This window comes from Petromyzon marinus, chromosome 33 (assembly GCF_048934315.1).
Source record: "Petromyzon marinus isolate PM22_M1 ecotype Great Lakes invasive population chromosome 33, UKy_Petmar_22M1.pri1.0, whole genome shotgun sequence".
NCBI lineage: Eukaryota > Metazoa > Chordata > Hyperoartia > Petromyzontiformes > Petromyzontidae > Petromyzon > Petromyzon marinus.
Genome location: NC_133699.1, coordinates 28894 through 51018, shown reverse-complemented (window position 1 = coordinate 51018; position 22125 = coordinate 28894). Strand labels below are relative to the sequence as shown.

At 48.2% G+C, this 22125-nt stretch overlaps 1 protein-coding gene across 8 annotated transcripts in view; it reads left to right on the top strand.

Moving 5' to 3' along the window:
• LOC116948260 (signal-induced proliferation-associated 1-like protein 2) overlaps nucleotides 1–22125 on the top strand; it is a 154617-nt gene that overhangs the window by 128859 nt on the left and 3633 nt on the right. For 7 of the 8 annotated variants that reach the window (XM_076071401.1, XM_076071404.1, XM_032964747.2 and 4 more), the window contains 8 exons: nucleotides 7386–7504; nucleotides 8264–8373; nucleotides 8845–9389; nucleotides 11583–11765; nucleotides 12045–12216; nucleotides 12603–12861; nucleotides 18887–19033; nucleotides 20494–20635. In XM_076071401.1, the coding sequence (XP_075927516.1) occupies nucleotides 7386–7504; nucleotides 8264–8373; nucleotides 8845–9389; nucleotides 11583–11765; nucleotides 12045–12216; nucleotides 12603–12861; nucleotides 18887–19033; nucleotides 20494–20635 (1677 nt within the window). The remainder of the gene's footprint in view (nucleotides 1–7385; nucleotides 7505–8263; nucleotides 8374–8844; nucleotides 9390–11582; nucleotides 11766–12044; nucleotides 12217–12602; nucleotides 12862–18886; nucleotides 19034–20493; nucleotides 20636–22125) is intronic. The other variant, XM_032964751.2, reaches the window with a different exon arrangement.

The window sequence follows — 22125 nt, the reverse complement described above, 5'->3', positions numbered from 1 at the left end:
CTTAAAATGTCTCACTCCCTTTTACCACTCCGCTCTCCGTTTTGCCATCGTTACAACCTGTACACTAACTCAAATCTGTCCCCCCTCCTGTATATCTGGTGAGACCACCACTGTAAGATCTTCTTCCTAAAGGTCCTCATAAACAAATCCGCCGATTACCTGAAGGACCACTTAGTTCCTCTACCTCCCTGCCATAGCCTCAGAAGTGCCTCCTTATTCCTTCTAAAAATAACATTTGCTGAAACTTTGATTTTGTAAAAAGCCTTTCTACTGTTCCACGTTTTTTGGAATACCCTTGCTGCTCATCTACAGCTTATATCCCTCCCCCTCTTTGCTTCCCTCCTTCACCAAAACACAAAGCTTATTTGCAAGTGTACCTAACTTTCCTGGGGCCTCTTGCTGTCATTATAATTGGAGTTTTTTATGTGTGTGTGTTTCGTTTACAACCGTTAATTGTGCAATATTTCTTCAGAACCCTGTACGCATCCTCTGCAATGTTGATGTGTTTGTCTTTTGTGTTTGTTGCTGCTTACACAGCACCACGGATCTCCCTTGTAAAATGTTGTGGGTTTACTTTCCAACACACCAGTGTGCTATACTAGTGTAGTGGGTTAAATTCAGGTGCACACTGGACTTTGGAGGCAACACTATTTATTATCTAAACACAACGGGTAACTTTTAACATTAACAGGTTAGCGACATAGGTTGGTGGTAACCACCGTTCCTAACTTAGCTAACACAGGGATACTACATTTTTGGACCGGAGACCGAGGTACGTAGATGGTGGCTTCCTCCCAGACTTGACTCAGCAGAACAGCCCAGCTCTCCGTCCACACCCCGCTTATAACCACTCCGGCGTGGCCAGCTCCGCCCCAGGCCACGCCCCCCTTCCCGATCCTTCGGGAAGGCCTGAGCCCCCAACCACGTGACCCCCCCTGGGGCCCCTGGCCCCCCTTTATCCAGTCATGTGTCCTGTTGGGTTCACGCAGTGTCAGCCTGATACGACCTCCATGGCACCCGCCGACAGCCCCCATACCGAGCCAACACAGTAGTGTCGTTCTACTACAGTGTAGTGTCGTTCTACTACACTACATTCGTAACGAATTGGCATGTTTTGTTTACGTGACAAACCTTACTAATTGGTTGTGTCGGGTGGTGGCGGGTTTAACGACGTATTTATATTTACACGATCTAACCCAAAAACCTCTTATGGATAATATTTGGCGTGAAAGCCTGCGTGTTAATCGTCGTCAGTAACACTGCCTTGTAGCAGATACATTGTATGTAATTGCAAAATGTTGGTATGACAATAAGTGGTGGGGTTTTTTCAGGTCTATAAGGAAGCAAATATGATTTCGAATGCATTCCAAACTTAAAATTGATAAACCAAGTACATAAAAAACCTAACTTGCTGTACCGTATTGTTAACGATGCATTAATAACTGTTATCACAAAGCTACGGTAACACGCCAGGAGTCGTGTTAAAAAGAGAATCAATCTCAGTGAGCGCTCTCCTGGTTAAATAAATATCCATATATATGTATACTTTGTTTGCTTCGATTTTACAATATAAGTCATATCGAAAACGAGCTATGTATTTTAAATTAATATACTGCAAATCGACAGCAGAGTCACTTGTTGGCTATATGCTTTATATTTCACGTAATTCTGAATATTACAGTATAGTGTCATCCTTCGTTAAACTGATTAAAGTAGTAAACTAATTATAAAACTAATGTGATCCATCGGACCTTTTCTTGATACCACAACCTTAATTGAAGTGAGAGCGCTAAAATTTTACTTTAAAATGTGTGTGTGCGCTCCTATGTTCGCATGCGTGTATTAGCGGCTGTGTGTTATTGTTCTCTGGATCTCGGGTTCGATTCCTGCTCACGGTCTATACCGATGACGATTTTCTGAACCAGTCCTTGCCTGAGCCTCCCTTAGATCGACTCAGCCTCAAATGAGTACCTTGCCACCCGCCGGTCTTCATAGGTGCTCACTAACAGTACTTATTCCTACAGTCTGTTAAGGCTGTACGGATGATCTTTGTCATTATTATGGTCCTAGCCCTGCGTTACAATCCCAGCAACCGGGGCTCGTTTTCTGGCCCCTTGCATCATGGGAAACTTATATCTGAACTCGGAACGGCCCGCCCAAGGTGAACTCGGCCTCAGGCCTTGTGGTCAACATTGGCAAAGGCGGGACACAAACCCCGCGCCACGCGATCGCACTGCTGTCTAATGCGTGTGTGCCATACCGACCTTAATAGGTACTCGCTAACAGCACTCTGCTGGCCAGCCCTTAAAGCTAAAGTGAAACTGTGCATGGGATCGGTTTGTCGGAGAGGGTACGCGCGTGTTTCTGGCACACGCGTTGCACAAGACCACGTGTGCTCACTCGCACGCGTTCACCCACGCGCACTGGCTTACTCGCACCCACGTGTGCAAACACGTGTGGGGGGAGAAAAAAATAACTAAAATCCAGACATTCCCAGCTCCGGAATAACCACGTCTGATTTTTTGAACACAATGGCTGCTTTTTCAAACATTTTGCCAACGGACGCAGAAGGGTTTTTATTATCTGCATGCGATGAGTTAGCTATTTCTATATTCTCTTATTAATACCACAGATTACAGTATTTTTATAATGGGTTTTTTAAATGCTTAAAACGAATTTGCCATGCTTTGTGATCGGTCGTAAATGTTGCCATCCTACATACGAAAGAGTAAGATTATACTCATTTTATCCAGGAAAGGGGAACCTCTGTGGTGTTATGGTTCGCACACTTGACTTGCAAACCTCACCTGTCCACGCAGATGTAGCCATTGTCAGTTAACGTGTGATTGATCAAAGTGTGGGTACTCCCATGTCCTCCAAGGTATCTGATCAGTATAGAAGAGTAGGAAAAATACCCTCTCTTAGAGCTTCCTCGAGTGGAGGCCCTTCTGCTAGCAATATTTATTATAATCCAATCTCCTTCGTAATCGATTTTTTTAAAATCTAAAAGTGCGGTCATCAGACAGCGAACGTTTTATCAGAATGCCAACTCACATTTCGCAGTGGACATCGACACTAAACTTTGAATCTTTCACTGCAGACGGTTTGGCCATTTTTATAGTGGCGTTATGAGAATACGTGACCTTCATAAATATATAAATGTACGCAAATCGCCCAGGGGTCAAGGTCCATGGCTGTGCAGCAGATGTCCTACAGCTCTCTCGTTGCGGACGTGCCCAGGGCACACAGCAATGTACCCGTCAATCGCATGTCTTAATTGCCGCATGCTTGGCAGAGCACGCATGGCAGAGTGGTTCATCTGCGATTACACTGTAACAAAACACACATTTTTGTTCCTGGCTACTAAGTGTTATTTTTTAATTGCTTATGCCTAAAATGTACAGATAATAGCTATTATTCCCCACAAACTTTGCTTTTATGACCAGGACAGTGATATTTTGAAATTTACCTATTTTCAATGAGAAAACGTGTGCATTTGTGTCTTTAGTTCACATAAACTCCTGGTCACAAAAGCAAAGTTCGTGGGGAATAATAGCCATTTTCTATACTTTTTAGGCATAAGCAATAAAAAAAAATACCACTTATTACCCAGGAACAAAAATTGTCTTACATAGTGTTATCGTTTGCCCTGGAAGTCGGAGCGCTACGGTTTATATCCCGCTGCGTGCACACTTGCCGTGGACCCAGTGCCCTCGCCTGGCTGTTATTTATGGATTTTATTCATCTTGTCATATTGAATTGGCTTTTTTGTTTAGACAATTCCATAAAAAGCTATAAAGGCATTAATTTAATTACACTGTAATGAAAGTGGTTTAATTGCGTTTACCGATGCCACGCGGTGGGGTGCACGAGCGGGTGGGGTGGTGCATGAGCGGGTCATGGAGGTCGTGTGTTGTGTATGCGGGAGCTGTAGGATCTAGCAGGGGAAAGAAAGTAATCGCGCACGGTGTGGTAACATCAGGGTCTATGATGACCTCTTCAGCTTGGCTTGAACATTTTATTTATTCTAGATCAGATGTAGGTCTTAAATTAATATTTTTTTCATAATTCCAATTTGTTCAACATTATCCTGCAAGCACATGCTTTCCTATACACAGTTGCTCAATGGTGGAAAAAAAGAAAACGCAATTACCAATCTTCGTTCCCGTAACCTAATTTCACCTGTGACTGTTGGGAATTGGAAATGAGCTAGAAATTCTCCAATGGCAACCTTTAAGTATGATCAGATATTTCAAATGTTACTGCTGACAATATATTCCCATGAAAGCAGCCTGGCTGAAATAAGCCTCGTGGCTCAATCGGCAATCCGTGCTCTGACACGGCCCTTATGACTTACCACTTGAACCTATCAAAATGTTGTTTTGGGATATTTAAGTCCTCTTTCACTCCACCGTCATCTCCCATTACTTGGGCGGCAGGGTTCGGCGCAGTGATAACATTTGTGGCTCCACAGCAAGAAAGGGTCTGGTTTTGATTCCTGACTCGGGTGTCTTTCTCTGTGTGGAATTTGTAAGTTCTCCCCCGTCATTCCACATGGGTTTAATCTGGGCTCTCCAATTTCCTCCTATAGCTAAAAAATAAACATAGAATCTAACTAGTAGTGGCTGAATATTCCAACAATAAAATCTGCTGAAAATGTTCTAACATTAGTCAAATGGGATTACAGAAAGCAACATTGTCTCGATCTGCAAAATCATGCCAGGACTCTGCTGAAAAAAAAGTCTTAAGATTCGGTGAGGCTTTTTTGAGGAGGCAAGCATAATTTTCTGTACTGTATTTTATTTCGATTGGTTGTTATGATTATGGGCTTCTTCAGCCACAAGGCTATGCAGGAGCTGATGGGGTAATGTAAGACATGCCCTGCTTTTTGGGATATGGTCATGTGGATTAACCAGCCCATGGCGAGCCCTGTGGATAGTTAATCCTGCAATGCAACTGCTTTGCAGTGAAGGTCGTGAAGGAGGGGAGTCTTGGGGCAGCACCAGGCCCAAGATTCGTTCCATCGATTAAATTCCAGCACTACAAAACGCTACTAAAATAAACCTTTAATTTCTGTAAATGAAAACTAGGCCTGCTTCCTTACAGTTAATTTACTCTTGACAATGGAAACATTGCAGTTACATGGAAAGCAGAAGTAGTGTGCGTTAATTTTGTCCGACAAGTGAAGTTTTGTCAGGCAAATGAAGAACGATCACAACGTGCTTACCAGACGTTTTTATAAATGGCTGACCTTTCAGCTCTTCTGCCTCCGAGTGCTTGTCACAACCCACACTGCTCCCTTGCTCTATTTACGATGATAATAATAAAGGTTTCAAAATGTCCTTTATTTGTCCAGGAAACCATGAACAGAATTGCTGGACTCTATTCATGCTTGTGGACGATTATTTATTATTATTCCATCATTCGTGATGCAATTGGAGTGCACGGTAGAGAAAGAAAACTAGTTTATGTGAGGGGATTATGTTTTAGCATCCAGACACACACACAGATTAGCAACCTGCTGTCTGTACTGCCATCCACTGCACACCTCATAACCCTATCATATGGTCTTCATGTAGCATTTGAGCATATTGGCGGAACACCGGTGTGCGGTATATCCAAAACATCACAAGAGTTACTTATTTTCCCACGATTAGCAGCCCCTGTCAGAAATTCTTGCTTGGTGCGTCAAAATCAGTTCTCGTCATGTCACAGCAGTCGGAAGGTGAATGTTATGAGCAGCTGAACACGAAGCTTCACAGTCTGTTGCCTTATAGGACCGAGTCTGATGACGATTGGCTCTGTGTTCTAAGGGCAGATTTGACTCGTTCCCTAGACTTGGTCGGACGGTTCCTCTATTACCGGAAAAAAATTCTTAGCAAACGGTTGCATTAAAAGATTATGACTCATGTCACACATTCGAATGGGAAAATAGCTGCTGAATCTAAGGCACCTTCTGATGGCGAGTCAGCAGTTCACTCTAAGGAAAACAGCGACATTGTCAGACTGTTTTATGCTGCACCGGTGTGCTGCCAATACGTCCATTTATAAGTGGCAGTTGAGGGGCACGGGCCCGAAGGCCCAACAACACAAAAGCGGTCAGCAACATCGCTTTCGAAGTTGTAGTGGATAGGGGTCGATACGCTCGTTGAATTGAACACAAACTTGGGAGGAGGGGCGGCAATGCGAGGGAATTCCAAATTTGAGCGGTAGCAAGGGAAGAAGCAGAAAGATAAACATTTTGACCTGCAGTGTGGCGGTGGTGGTGGTTAAGCACAGCATGGTGGATGAGAAAAAATAGTCGATGTCTGAAAGACTGAGTCCTCAACATGGGTGGCCGAATGTGGTGATCTGCACGTGGTAGGATGGAAAAAATAAGTTTGAATGCAAACCAAGTATTTAATTGGTAAATGTTGAACCACTCCTTGGCTTAACATTGAGACTTTATGGGTACTAATGGTTTTGTTATATTTTTTTAAGTTGATTAATTCCATGTAATATATTCTCTCACACTTTAATTCCCCAAAATTCAACCAACTCTTGTCATTGTTATATAACCTTGTGGCAATCATCATTGCTGCAGTCAGACCACATTTGTCAGTGGTTGCTAATTTTTGCTAGAGCAGAAACCAGCACACACAGAAAAAAGGATCCCCCGTATAGCCTTAACACACTTGAGGCAAGTGCTGTTAGCGAACACCTATGAAGGGTCGCTTTGGCCAACATCATGCCTGGCCGCCTTTGTCTCCATAGTGGCGATGTTTATACACAGCACTTGGTACTCATTTGAGGCTGATTCAACCTAGGGGAGGCCCAGGACCAGTTCAGATAATCATCACTGGTGTTGGCCATGATCGGGAATCGAAGACACACACACAGGACAGACAGAAGCACAAGCGTGAACACAGATGGCGCGCACTCTCTACGAACTTGCTCAGGGAGTTGGACATTGTCGTTGGGAGCGCCGGTCGCATATCCCACGTGGCTTGTGCTCTAAGGCGTGCGGCTGCTGAAAGGTCAGGCGGGAGCGGCTGCTGTCAGGGTTACGGTGTCGGCTTCCATTAGGAGCTGACATCGATTGAGCAGGAGCCCACTGTTGTGCAGCGTTCACAGCCCCACGCGGAAATTCGCTTGGCATTTCGCATCAGTTGTGGGAAAGGTTACATCATCATGTTGTTTCGCCGTTTGGTTCCTCCCCCCAGCATCCCTTTTAAAATATTAAGGGGTGTGGGGGGGGTGAAACTTTAAAATCGATAAGTAAAACCGTTTTCATAATAGTGATGAAATACTTGTTTCATTTTGTAGTTTATTTCCGGTACGCAGTTTCAACTGAACACCTTGTTTTTTAAATTGTGTTGCTTCTTGTCGTTTGTCCACGATGTCAGGTTTGCGCCCATCCATCCTGCCGAGGTGAATTCGCACGAGCGTCAGGGGTCACATGACCACACGGACATCTCCAGACGACACAAGGAGGTGGCCTTGGTCCAGACGAAGCCTTCTGGAGGTAACAAACGGCGTTCCGGTTTCCGGCGCAGTGAGTTTCGCGAGACACTCGTGTGTTCGTTGCCGCCGAGCAATGACGGCGGCGATGATTCTGCCAGGTAGGGTGCCTGTCGGGCAAGGTGGCATCGTGATTCCCACGTAGCATGGAACGACGATGCATTGGTTGATCAATCGATCCATGATACCACCGCTTCTTGCGTTTATACCACACGCATTGATCATACGAGTGAGAATTATTTACCAATTGCAGGCAGTCTCCGGTTTACGACGGTCCGATTTTACAATGATCCACATTTACCACATTTATATATTGCCACCATAGATCGATTTACGATGCAGAAAATAGATGTATGACGCATATTTTGACATGACTCTGAACACATGAACAGTCAGTTTGATTTCCGATGTGACTTGGCGTGGAACTTTTGTTTTTCTCAAGTGTTTTTGTGGATTTTTACCTCTTAAACCCTATTAAATATGGCTGATAAAAAAAAAACACACCGGCAGGTGATGTTTCTACTGTTTATACTGTCTATGGGGGTCCAATTTACGACAGGGTTTCCAGGAACTCCTTGTGCCATAAAAGCAGGGACTGCATGTATTTACGATTCAGGAAGAAGCCCAGCACTTAGAGCGAAAAGTCAAACATGCCTATCCAACTGGCGCCACATATTGCAGAACTGTGCAGTGGAACTGCGAAGCCCCGTGTGGGAGTGGAAACGATGAATGGTTGTTTTGCCCCCCCCCTCCACCATTGCAGCCGACGTGATGTGGGCGAGCGGCATGGGCGGCCGTGGACCCGGCCAGTCGATGCGGCCGGCGCGCCGGGAAGTTGCGCCGGCGGCCGACTCGCCCAGCCGGCAGACGCAGGTACGAGGCGACCTGGCTCGGGGATACTGGCAACATTGTGGGTACACTGGGAAGCACGAGGGTAGCACGAGGGCATCAAGTGTGCACAGGAAAACAGATGCACAGGGAATTGTTGAATTGTTTGTTTTAATAGATTTATTCGGTGTGTTTGCAGACAGATCTATTCTTCAAATGAATGTTTTTATGAATTGTTTATTAAAATATTTCACCTCGAAATCCGTTGATGGAACATCTCGTTTGCGAGGGTGTTCATAGAGGGTGTCCATTAAATGTGTTTGTCGAATGGACACACACAGATGGTGCTTGAACACTTTTAACCTTGTGCAGAAAGCACGAAAAATTAATCAAAACGCCAAATCACGATCCACCAATCACGAGCGTTCACCGAAATCGTGGAGACTGTGAATCGTCATGCAAGCCACTTGCGGGCGGCGCGCAGTGAGAGCAGCATCGCTGTTTGTCACCCCACAGGGAACGGACTCGTACTACTCCAGCCCCTCGAGCAGCAACACACTGTCGAGCACTGCGTCGAGCCGGCACAGCGACGAGCGCTGGTACGGATCGGGCGACCCCCTGGAGCCCGAGGGCGGGGGCGGCGGAGGTGGCACCGGCACCGGTGGCAGTGGTGGTAGTGGCGGCAGTGGCGGCAGTGGCGGCGGTGCTACCGTGGGTGGCGGAGCGACTGGCGTGGGCCCTGGCCAGGGCCGATCGGGCCACCATGGCTTTCCACAACACCACCACACTCCGGGCGCATCCACGGACAGCGGCATTGACTTGCCGCCGCCGACATCGTCGCGACCCGGCACTGTGTCATCTGGGGGCGGGGCGTCATACGCCAGCCCCGCAGGGCGGCCCACACCTACTTCGCAGAGGGGTCCGGCGGGAGACGGCGGTGGGGGCAAAGTGTGGGCTGTCGTTACAGAGGGAGGGCCCCCGTGCATCCGGGAAGTGACTCCAGAGGGGACGAGTGTCACCGAGCTGGACTGGGACATGCAGCACCGTGCCGCTGATTGGCCGTGAGTTTTTAGTTTTATTTTGGTGTCGGTGTCCGCAGTACTCTTCTGTACTCTTTGGTTCTATTCGATAAAGTCACGTATGTAAAAAATAAAACAACAAAAATCACGACGTTTCGGCCACAACACAAGTGGCCTTCATCAGGTGAAGGGACCGGACTGTCCAGAGGACAGCGTTGGAGTGAAGACAGCCAAGCCCAGGTCGCGTCCTTTAATGTGTGGGGGAGGAAACAAAAAACGCCTTGACAAAGGAATTAGCATAAAATGATGTAGCATGAAATGATGTACTGGACCGGCATGGGGGGGGGAGGGGGGCGGGGGGAGGGGAGTTTACATAATGTTGGTGTGAAGGGAAATAAGCTGCTGTGAAAGTTTGGGATACCACTACTTGAATAAATATACTGCACAATTGAAAAATAGTTTAATGTTTGGTATGATTTAGAACATCTTTCCAATGATTGCTTAATTTGAAACCATCCTCTCGGTTGAAATTGTGTCTGTGTTTGTAAATCTGAATTGCCTCGTGGACACATCTCTGATAAAAACCCGTGGGTTTGCAGAGAACCTTGGTATCAGAGAAAACTATATCGTGATCACCCACAGCGTTGTAGCAGTGATCAGCTACGGCAGATCACCCACGCTGTGGGTGATCACGATATAGTTTTCTCCGATACCAAGGTTCTCTGCAAACCCACGGGTTTTTATCAGAGATTTGTCCACGAGGCAATTCAGATTTACAAACACAGACACAATTTCAACCGAGAGGATGGTTTCAAATTAAGGAATCATTGGAAAGATGTTCTAAATCATACCAAACATTAAACTATTTTTCAATTGTGCAGTATATTTATTCAAGTAGTAGTATCCCAAACTTTTACAGCAGCTTATTTCCCTTCACACCAAGATTATGTAAACTCCCCTCCCCCCGCCCCCCCCCATGCCGGTCCAGTACATCATTTCATGCTACATCATTTTATGCTAATTCCTTTGTCAAGGCGTTTTTTGTTTCCTCCCCCACACATTAAAGGACGTGACCTGGGCTTGGCTGTCTTCACTCCAACGCTGTCCTCTGGACAGTCCGGTCCCTTCACCGGATGAAGGCCACTTGTGTTGTGGCCGAAACGTCGTGATTTTTGTTGTTTTATTTTTTTACCTACGTGACTTTACCGAATAGAACCAAAGAGTATCGATCCTTGCAGTCACGAAAGCTTCAAATCTAGAAAAGTACTCTTCTGATTCGTGAGATTAGCAATTCCCTACTGGCACGGGAACCGTAGGGCGCACAGAGCTTTGGGAACAGGCGGAATGGCCGTGAGGTTTGATGTTTTTTTACAATGGAAGTGAGACAGAAGATAAAAAAAAAAGTTATGAAATATTTTTTGTTTGTTTAAAACGTAACTAGTGGATGTGTAGTGCTCTGGTGAGTCATAATGACCATGTCCGAGCACTGAGATAGCACGGATGACAGTCTGGGATTGAATGCTGTGTTATGTGGGTTCTCGTGTACAGCGAGTTTGTGGTATGAATCTGGTTATCAAGATCTGCATGACAAAGCCATTCTCATATGAAGTTCTTTTTTATCTTGATTTGAAGCTTTCGCGACTGCAGGAATCCATGCTCTTTGGACAGGGCCGATTGGGCCTGCTTCAGCAGTTTTCTTGCTGTAGTTGTCTCACCTGATGATGATTGCTTGTGTTGTGATCGAAACGTCGTGATATATTATTTTTTCTACCTACGTGACTTTTCCGAAAGAACCAAAGAGTATAAGTTATTTTTGTCTTAATTTTGCCAATTCAAACACCGAGTGCAAACATTTAGATTGTCAAGTAAAGAATACATTGCGTAGAATGAGAAAAGCTTGTAGATTACAATGTCTCATGAAGCCATCGTTTACACTGGAAAATAGCCAGTGATATCCACCTGTGCCATGGGGGCTCTGTACTGGCTTGGCTCCGGGTGTAGCAGTGGAAAAAGGGGTGCAATAGTCACGCATTTTTTAAATATTTAAACTTTTATTAAGCAAAGCACGAGCTTGATACAGCCAGTCGCGCGATCCAGTAGGAGGGTATCTCGCCGCAAGAAGCCATCCTGTCGCAACTGAGCTATATGCCGGATTAGGGGGGGAGGGCCCGCTGCCTCTGTCGTCCGCCTCTAATTCTCCATTTCGCCATCATCCCCAATGTGTCCCCTGTGCAGGCCATCCACCGTTGCCCACAACCACAGCAAGAGTTCGTCATCTGACAGCTCCCGCTCCACGCTGGTGGCGCCCGCACAGCAGCCACCGGTGCCGTCAGGTGGCACAAAGGTCCCCACGTCCCGCAAGGCTTCGCCGGGGCAGCACCAGACCTCGAGGTTGCCCGGCGACAAGGACGGGCGAAGGTGAGCAACGTCGCCATCCGCTGTTTCTCTCCCGCTCTTTGAATCCGTTTGTGTACTTGCGTATCTCGCGGGCTGTGTTTCTGTCTTGGTCCCTGTATACGTGCGCCTATGTCTGACTCTCCCTACAAATTTCTCTGTCCCATGTATCTTGGTCGCACCGTTTAATTGTGGTGTCCCCCCACCGTTGCGTCATTTTGCATTCTAACCCTCCTTGTGTATGTGTCTGTCCGTTCCCTCCCGTGCGTCTCATCTCCCCACCCCCCCAACCCATCCGCCAAGGAGGCTGCAGTGCGAGGCGGGGGCTCTGAGCAAGACACGGCTGCGTGCGTCCGTGCGTGACCTGAGATCGCCGAAGCGTGCTCCGGCACAGTCCAAGGTGGTGGAGGATCTGCTGAAGCTCATCGCCCCCGAGAGCCCCGCGCCCTCACCCTGCCCAGAAAAAGAGCGACGGGTGAGGATAGGCTGGACCCCCCCTTGAGGATGGGGTGCACACGCCACTGCCACTGCCATCATCATCAACAGCGTTGTGATACATATTGTCATCATAATCGCCATAGCTTCCGCTACATTCGCCATCGTTTTATTGAATGTGATCATCACTACTACCACCGTCATCACCACGACCACCATTGTAATCTATTGTAATCTCTTGCATCAATATCAAAACTTAAACATCACCAACAACATCATCATCCCCCTCACAATCCCTACTGTCACAACTCAACCTCGCCCATCTCCAAATCTACCGATCCACCGCTAAGCTAATATCACCACCACCATCCGTCACAATGAACTCAACCTCCTCCGTGTTACCGTCCCCGCCCCCCCTTCGTGCAGCTGTCCCTGCCACGCAGCCCGCTGACTCCCCCGCTGGGACGCCCATTGCAGCGCACGCTGTCGGACGAGAGCATCTGCAGCGGGCGGCGCAACCCGACGCTGGCCGGCGCGCGCGAGTACGGTGGTGTTGAGTTGAGCGCGTCGAGCGAGGGCTTCTACCTCCACCACCAGCACCACAGCAGCGGGTCGCTCACACCGCCAACGGCACCACAGCGCCGCTCCATGCCACCGCTCACGCTCGACAGCCCCCAGAGGATGGGTGAGGGCGTGAGCGCGTGCGTGTGTGTGTGTGATTGAGATTGAAAGTGTGTGTGTGTGAAGGTCGGTGCTATATGTATCTCGGTGTTTATTAGCATGCGTTAATATCGCGTTTCTTGATAGTTTTTTTTATTGTTTAACGTTTTTCTTGGCGGTTTGTTTTAGTGTGCTTTTTTTATAGCGTGCATGTACAGTACCTCTATTATGAGTGTCTGTGTATTATCTGTGTCCTCATGTCTTGTGTGTTTGTGTTTCTGTGTGCGTGTGTTCTTGTCTGTTTATGAATAGCGTGGTGTACTGTAGCGTGGGGTGTACTGTAACATTGTGTACTGTAGAGCGGTCTCCTATAGTGTGTGTACTGTACCGTGGTGTACTGTGGTGTGTGTACTGTAGCGTGGTGTATTAAGCATGGGGTGTACTGTAGAGGGGGGTGTACTGTAGTCTATGGTGCATTGTGGCTTGTATTGCATAGTGTGTAGTGAACTACAGTGTGTACAGTGCGGTGCAGGTGGCGTACGTGTGGTAGAGGCTGTGTGTGTGGTGCAGGCTTAGTGTGTAAGTGATGCAGGCTATGTGTGTGTGTGTGGGCCGTGTTTGTGTGAATGGGGGATGTGTATGTCGTTACTTTTTTAGGGGAAAGAGCGGTGATCCAATCTCCAACCCCCAGGAACAGGTTTGCAGATTTGCTGAGCATTTCTGTGAATTCTTGGAGGATGGGAAATTTCTGAGCCTGGAAAACATCATGGGGAAAAGTGTGGATGACCGTGCAGAGGCTGCCGTGCCACAAATATTGGAATAAGTAGTCACCCCCTGTGAGTGGCTGGCTGAGGTGCCATCTGTTGAGGTAGCACTGAAGGCGATCCAGAGTCTGAGACCAGGAAAAGCACCGGGCAAAGATGATCTCGCAAGCGAAATGCTGAGGGAGGGTGTGGTTTATGCACAAACTGCCCTACATGACATAACAACAACAGTCTGGACCACAGGAAAGATTCCGCAGGATTTGTAGGATGCCCTGGTGGTCCCCCTGTAACAACTACAGGGGCGTCTCACTCCTCAGTATGCCGGGGAAGGTCCTGGCAAGGATTATTCAATATCGCCCTGCCAGGCACGCTGAGGAGAGGCTTGCGGAGCCCCAATGTGGTTCAGGAAAGGGCGTTCTTGCACATGTGCCATATTTTCTTTCCGTCTGCTACAGCAGAGGTGTAGGGAATTCCAACAAGACCTACATCTCTGCTTTATTGGTCAAGGCCTATGATACCATCAGTAGTCCTGGGCTCTGGTTTGTTCTTCATGCTTTCGGAGTCCCTGACTCTCTGCTCATAATGATTCAGGACCTTCATGATGGTGAGCGGGCCCGGGTAAAACTACGTGGCTGGGAGTCAGAGCCATTCCCTATTCACCTTGGGGTGCGACAGGGATGTCCTCTGGCTCCCACATTATTTAACATCTATTTAGACTATGTAGTTCCTGAAGCCTTCCATGGCTGTACTGGAAGAATTTCCATCTGGTACAGATATAATGGGAGGCTGATCGATGCCCGGGTGTGGTCAAGGGATGGCCAATGATCTGGTAATTGCTGCTCACTCAGAGGAGGAGTTGGAGGCGCTGCTGCTGAACTTGGAGCGTGCCACTAACAGTTGGGGCCTTACCATCATCTCCACCAAAACTAAGCACCTACCAGGGTATTTTCTGCCACCACACACTTCACCCCGTCAGCTCCCCATTGGTGGTGGAGCAGTTGTGGAGAGAGTGGAGAGTTTCCCATACCTGGGCAATGTGCTTATGACCAGCTCCAGTTTGACAGCAGAGGTCTCACTCCGAATCATTCGGTCGGCATTATCTTTTCATCGGCTGCGTAACGCTGTGTGGAAGCTACCTGGTCTGTCTCTCTGCATGAAGCTTAGAGTCTTCTCAGCCACAGTCATGCCCTCCCTTTTCTACACTTGCACAATGTGGACCCCCCTAATGAAACATTTTCGCCAGTTAGCAACATTCATACTGCCATGCCTACTATCTATCCTGGGTTTGACCAGGCTGGATTGTGTAAGGCAGCGGTCCCCAACCTTTTTGGCACCAGGGACCGGTTTTGTGGAAGACAATTTTTTCACGGACCCGGGGGGGGGGGGGGGGGTAAGCCCACAAGCTAGGGTTAGCTTGTGGGCTTACCAAAACTGTGACTGAGACAAGTGCGCTGTGCGGGAAAGAGGCGCGGATGGAAGTGGTAAATAAAATAATGGGCGGGCCGCGCGCGGACTCACCGCTCTCACCTCCTGCTGTGCGGCCCGGTTCCGAACAGGCCGCGGACCGGTACCGGTCCGCGGCCCGAGGATTGGGGACCCCTGGTGTAAGGAGTTCACAAATCCTTGAAAGATCTGGACACATTCCCATGAGTGAGCTCCTCTGGCAGGCAAGGCTTTGTTGGCTGGGTTGCCCACATGCCCAGCCACCACATGCCCAAGCAGTTTCTGTTTGGCCGCATAGAGGTGGCTAAACGGGCACGACATGAGCCAGAGAAGAGATGGAGTGATGTGGTACGGGAGGATGTGGAACTGAGTGGATTTGCCGATGACTTGTACCAGTGGTGTCAAGATTGGCCTCTATGGAGGAGGCTCGTGAAGGACGCTGCTACTGGCTAATTGGAGGCAGTCACCTTCCAGCAACAATGGAGGGCAGAGAAGCGACGCTCACAACAACGAGCAGAGGGCCGGGCGGCTAAAATGCAGAAAGTTGGCACAGTAGGGGGCACAGCTGGTGCATCCACCAGTCATCTCAGTCAGCGAACCCATGGCACCTGGTTCTGTCCTGAGACCTCCTGTCAGGGAGCCTTCGACACTTCACGTGGCTTCAAAGTGCACCTGGCCTGGCACAGGCGCTGTGGTGACATCACCGTCACCTGGTGGTGAATGGCGGGTATTGGTGTGCGTGTGTGGGTGTAGTGCAGCTCTGGAGCCGCGTGCAGCTCTTTAAGGACTACTTCGTGACATTATTTATGAAGGACCACCGTCTCTCGTATTAATTCAAATGCTTTGTTGCTCTTGAAATATAGAAGTTTTTTTACTGAATAAAAAAAAAAGCCTTTTCTTGTTATTTTGGTTGCCAACCCCTGGTGTCGTGGCTGTGGGGAACAGGAGTGCAGCAGTTAGCACATTGTGCTACAAACCTGGCAACTCAAGTTCAATTCCCGCTAACGAAGAAAACACCAGTGACAATGATCTTAACCGGTCCTGGGCCTTCCCTAGGTTGACTCAAACTCAAAATGAGTACCTGTTATGATGTGTAAACGTTGCTACGAGGGAGACAAAGGTGGCCGGGCATGGTGCTGACCACCCACCCCCTCGTGTGCTGTGCCGGCCTTCATAGATGCTCCCTAACAGCACTTGTCCCAACAGTCTGTTAAAGCTATACGGGGGTTCTTGGTTTTTGTGTAGAAGGTGGGAAGCAGCAGTGTAGTGCTTAGCGTGCTGCACTATGAACCCGGTGACCTGAGTTCGGTCACAGCCAACATCAACGATTATATGAACCTGCTCTGGACCTCCCCTAGGTCGACTCGACCTCAAGAGTACCTCGTGCAATGTGGAAACATTGCTACTGGGGAGACAAAGGTGGCCAGGCGTAGTGCTGGCCACCCACCCCCCGAACTTCATGAGATGCTCCCTAACAGCACTTGCTCCAATAATTTATAAAATCTATACGGGGGATCTTTGAATGTCGACAAAGACACCCCATGTAGCCCACACACCCTTTTCAGGCAAAGTGCTTTTCGTGACTACGTATTAAGGCCGGCATAGCGCATGAGGTGGTGGTGTGGCCACAGCATACCTTGTCACCTTTAACACTGCACTAGGTATGCATTTAAGGCCCAGTCAACATAGGGGAGGCCCAAGAGTGGTTCAGATATCCGCCACCAATTTTGCTCACTCGTGGAAATGTACTCGGGTCACCAGTTCATAAGCGCAGTGCACTAACCACTGCACCCCAGTGGTAATGAAGGGGATCAGAATATGAGTGACTGTACAGTATATTGGTTTTCGCGAGCAAGTCAATGTGTGAGCGCATGTGAAAATGAAGGTGTGGTTGAGAGGTTGAGTGAGGGAGCGGGCGAGTGCGCAGGTGGGCGAACGTTGGAGTGCAGGTATCCTTGTTGGGGCACTCGAGCAAAGGACTGCATGGGTGACTGGCGAGCAAGTTTATATATTTACGCGATCTAACCCAAAAAAACCTGTATTATGGATGGATATTGGTCGCGAAAGCCTACGTGTTAAACTGAGTTGGTAGGCGGTCGTGCACCGTGGTTGGTGGGTGCACTTGAGCGATGTGGCCCAGTGAACGAGGTGTGCGCTGGTCTGCCGCGGCGCAGAGTGCCGTCTTCCCCACATGGCCGCTCTCCCGTAATTAAGGGCACCACATCCGCCTGCAGCGCCATCTGTCCTTGAAAACAACTGCATTGATTCAGAAACTACAGAGGGCACACAGGGTGCCATGGTGGCGAGATTTTAACTACCTCGCCTGGTATACAGGAGGGTGTGAGTTCGATCTCGACCCTAACGCCTGTGTATTTGGAATTTGCAAGTTCTCTCGGTGGTTGTGTGGATTTTCCTCTGATTTTTCCCTCCACATTTAGAATCAACATGCATTTCGTGTATTTAGCTGCTATAAATATCCACGTGATAAGCCACTACGTTGTGCTCTCATTTGTGGCCAGGTCGCTTCTGAAAATGAGCTTTGTAGCTCAGTGGGCCTTAACTGGTAAATTCAAAATAGCAGACGTTTCATGGTTAACAGTTGAATTTTTGTTCATGCTTAAGTCACCTGTAATGAACAACAATTATGATGCCCCTTTGCCAAACCACTGCTGGATTAAGGCAGTGGGGGTCAGGATCAGTTCAAAGATTGCTTGCCCACTCATATTTGGGCTCAATTCACAGGGCTCGCAGCAGAATGTGCATACACCAAGCCACTGTCTCCCCCATGTAGTCTTTATCATTCATTTTGACTCCATCACTACTTCGGCACGATCATTTGGCTGTAATATCCATCTCCGAGTACATCTTTCTCAGTCACTCTCTGCCTTTGCTATGGTCGATAAGTAAACATGCATAAACAAGTGTCCGATATTCCTTTCACTTTATATAGTTTGCAACTGCAGGTGCCTAAAATGTAGGCCACACCTTAAACAGTGAATCACTTGCTCCATCTCCCCAACCACACCTGTCTCTCCTTCCTCCACCACTCCTTCCTACCTTTCCACCCCACTCACACTCCCCCAAATCATTTTGGTATTAGACGATTAGTGATCATGCCAGCCAAGATTGATGTTCCTCTTTCGCTCGTCCTACTCTTCCCCAGCGACATCTCCCTCTCTCCTTGCGTAGAGTTCCGTGTTCTTCCTTCAACTGTCCTGAGACAGTTAAAATGGCACATTCCTATGGCAGGAACAGTAAGTCCATAGTACAACCACTCTTGACCATACAGGGATGATGGACATCTGTGAAAAAGAGCTTTATAGTTCATCGGATTCCTCCAGTATGAATACATATTCTGATTCTGAAACTGCGATTTGAAATTCCTTCCAGTTTTGCCTGACCTTCCAACGTTGAGTTGGCCTTCATCCAGCAATTAGTTGACAAAGGGCTGCAACGTAAGCATGTGAGTTGCATGAACAATTCATTATCGGCTCCCACAAAGAAAACCAAAGATCCCCCATGCAGCTCTAGCAGATTGTTCGGCACGGGACACGAGTTGGTGGGTGGCAAGCACCATGCCTACTTTGTCTCGCCAGTGGCGATGTTTACGCAATGCACTAGGTACTAATTTTAGACTGAGTCGATCTAGAGGAGGCCCAGTACCGGTTCAGATAATCGTCACTGATGGTGGCCGTGAGCGGGAATCGAACCCGGGCTCCCGGGTTCATAGTGCAGTGCGCTAACCACTACACTACCGCTCCCACACACACACACCTTGCTGTGTGTATTATTAGACACCTGGTATTGATGCGTGTATGCGCGTTGTTGTGATGCTGCTCACAGGAGGGCCGCTACAGGTGTCGGACTCGATGATGTCACTGCGCAGTGCAGCGGCGCCCCCGCTCAGGGAGGCTGGGCTTCTGCCGCTGCCAGATTCGGCGACGGCGCTCGAGTGGGCCAACCTGGTCAGCGTGGCGCGGCAATACGAAGGTACGGCTTGGCGTAGCGGTGGTGAGGACAGCAACGCTGGCGGTGGTGGTGATGGTCACGGCGGTGGTGTCGTTATTGGTGGTTGTCAATCGATCGATGTTTATTAAACACGGGATGTCCCAATTTAGCCAGTTACCCCAGCTGGTTCGTGCAAGGGAGATCCGTAGTGCATTAGCACAGAACAAGAACAACACCATAAAAGTGGATCCGAACCGAGGAATAGGCAACAACAGAGCAGAACGCGTGAGAGGTGCAGGCAAAAATATAGCTTAAAGAGCAACAATTAACAATATAAATAGCCATATTGCACCAAAAACACGAATGAGGTAATGATGGGTCGGAGAGGAGATGTGTGGTGCGCCAGGCAAAGCTGGTGGTGGTGCCGGTGATTGTGGCAGTGGTGCTGGTGCATGAGTGAGTGAGTGAGCGAGCAAGCCAGTGCGTGCAAGTGAGCGAGCACGCGTGAGTGAGTGAACGAGCAGCCTCGTAGCATTTTGTACACTTTTCTGAAAACCCCATTAAACCCGCCCGTTGCTGCACGCTGTGTGAAGACATTGGGGCTGCAGAGCCGGCGTTGTCCCTGCAGCCGTAGCTACTGCTCCTGGCCTCGGGCAACAAATGCATTTTTAGATCAAGCTGCCTGTAATTTTCGATGACGAGATTGAGGTCACAGCTCCCCGCGTGCCCCGGGAGAGCTTGCGTTTTCCTTCGCGAGCGAAGCGGCGCATTAGGATGCATATAAATGAGAGATGTAAAAATCCGTCTCTCTGGATATGTACACACACCGTGTGTTAATTAGACCAGATGGAACTGTGGGTCGAGTGTCTGGCTCGCAGTTGCAAGGGCACAAGTTCAAACCCTGGTTATGAAATGACGCAGCCGCATCGCTCGCCATACTGCCACTTTGCAGGAGGTCAATGACGGAGTTTGGCTTCCGTAATAGGAATGTGGAATTGATGAAGTGTCACCCCACGCCTGCCGAGGGTGGAGACACTTGGAGCGCACAAGTATATGTTACATGGATGTATATGGATGGATATGGGTGAAGAGCTGCTTTCATAGTCATCGTGTAACCATTCGACCTGCTGACTCCTGTACAATGTGATAAGTTGTCATGAATTCGGGGGTGATGATTATATTCCAAAATCGATTATTTACCATCACATAGTTTTGATCGCTCCAATAGGCTAAATAAATGTAACATCATAAATTATAATAATAATAATGAAATTTATAATGCGCGCAATGATGCGGACCGTAGATACAATTCTGAGGTGCAGTGTCAGACAACCTTGTGGGTATTATGACTCTACTGCAATTAATGAATCAATACATTGTTTCTTGCAACGATTCACCGAGTAAATACCAGTTGTCTGGGAGTGGCTGAGACCATGACATCTCACTCAGTGCGCATACGTGCCGTGTGCACATCCGTCGCGTGTCCGTTCGCCCCACCACAGCCACACACGGCGTTATTGGCGGAGTCGGAGCCGGTGGCGGAATCCGACCCCGCGACCTCCCCGTATCGTTTGGACCCAACGACGGCCGGGCCCAGCTCCCGAGAGGCTGGCACCAGTCTTCGCCAACCAAATTCCCGCCAACGTGAGTTCATGGTGCCACCCTGACACCGGCATAGTTGGACCAAGGGCCTATCGCGCGCTTTCAAGATGCGCTTCAGCGGCCCTTTGGAATGTTCTTCCTTTCTTTATTAGGAGGCCACTGGAGCTATGCACTCTTAAATCATCTAGATCGAAAACTCAGTTCTTGAGAACTGCTTTTTGTGTTTAGTTTGATGACCTTCCCCCGCACATCTGATTAACATGTTTGGCTACGTACGGTGCGAAAGAAGTTCGATATACATACTATCCGCCATGGTCGTGTGATGTGTGAACACTTTTTAATTGGCCAATAACACCTGAATGTATAGCGGACCACAGAGCTTGGGCAATTGTTGGCATAAACTTTCACTTGGATAGACGCTGTAATTCCCACAATTAATGTAGTTTAATGTGTGCGACTCGCGCTATGGGACGCAAGAGAGGGGGTGGGGGGAGGGTTGGAGGGCAGCACTCTCAATGCTTAAAATCAGGAATACGACTGCGCCAGAAAGCTGAGCCAATCAGCGTCAAGAACCGGCAACAGCATCAGAGAGCAAGCCTATATAAAAGTAAGTGAGCTGCTCATCAGTGTTTCCAGAAGAAGCTGCCAGCACGTGCAACGAAGCATACATCGTGACGAACAACGTCTAGTACGATCTGAAAACCACATCGGAGAGCTGCACAATCAGGAAATTTCTAGTTTGACTCCCAATGTGGGGTAGACTCAGCCTGTCATCCCTCCAGCAGTGATAGATGAACAACTGCTTGTGGAAAGTCAATAGTGGTGGTCAGTATATAAATAATGGTCCCTGCCATAGAAGATTTTGAATTAGCTTCAACCGTCTTTAGTCAGATTACCACTGCCCAATGCTCACTCTACCAGGAAAATACTGACCTTTTGAATAAGGCTGTACATATACTGTGAAAGTGAATATTAGAATGTAACTATAGAATGTTGTTGCTGCACTCCCTATGCGGATTAGATAACATGATGGTACACGAGTGGCAGAAGTTCTTCCAACAGAAAGTTCCAAGGAATGATTATACAATGTTGATGACGCATGTAATGTTTAATACGGCTGGCAATTCATGAGAGAGACGTTGGAATTATTTCCGTCTCTTGCCATTGTCATTCTCTGCAGAACACGGTGCTCTAAGTAATGCATTGCACATCGTGGGTTTTGTGAGTGGTGCCTCCTGTTCGCTTTAAGTAAACCTTACAACAAGGACTCTAAATCGTGGAGGAATTTGCATCTTTGCTCAAGAGAAACGGTACATTGCCCAAAACTCTTTGTTTAATTGACGAAGCTTTTGCAGGTGCGGCCAGTCAAATTCCTCACGCACGCTGGGAGCATGTGGTTGAACTTCCCATTCAGGAGCCGACCAGATGGCCCATGGGGTTAATTCTGAATCACAGCACTGTCCTTGGCCCCCTGAAAGCCAAGGTTAGACTCTTGAGTTTCATCCACACTTATTTAAACCAGTTCTTGAAGT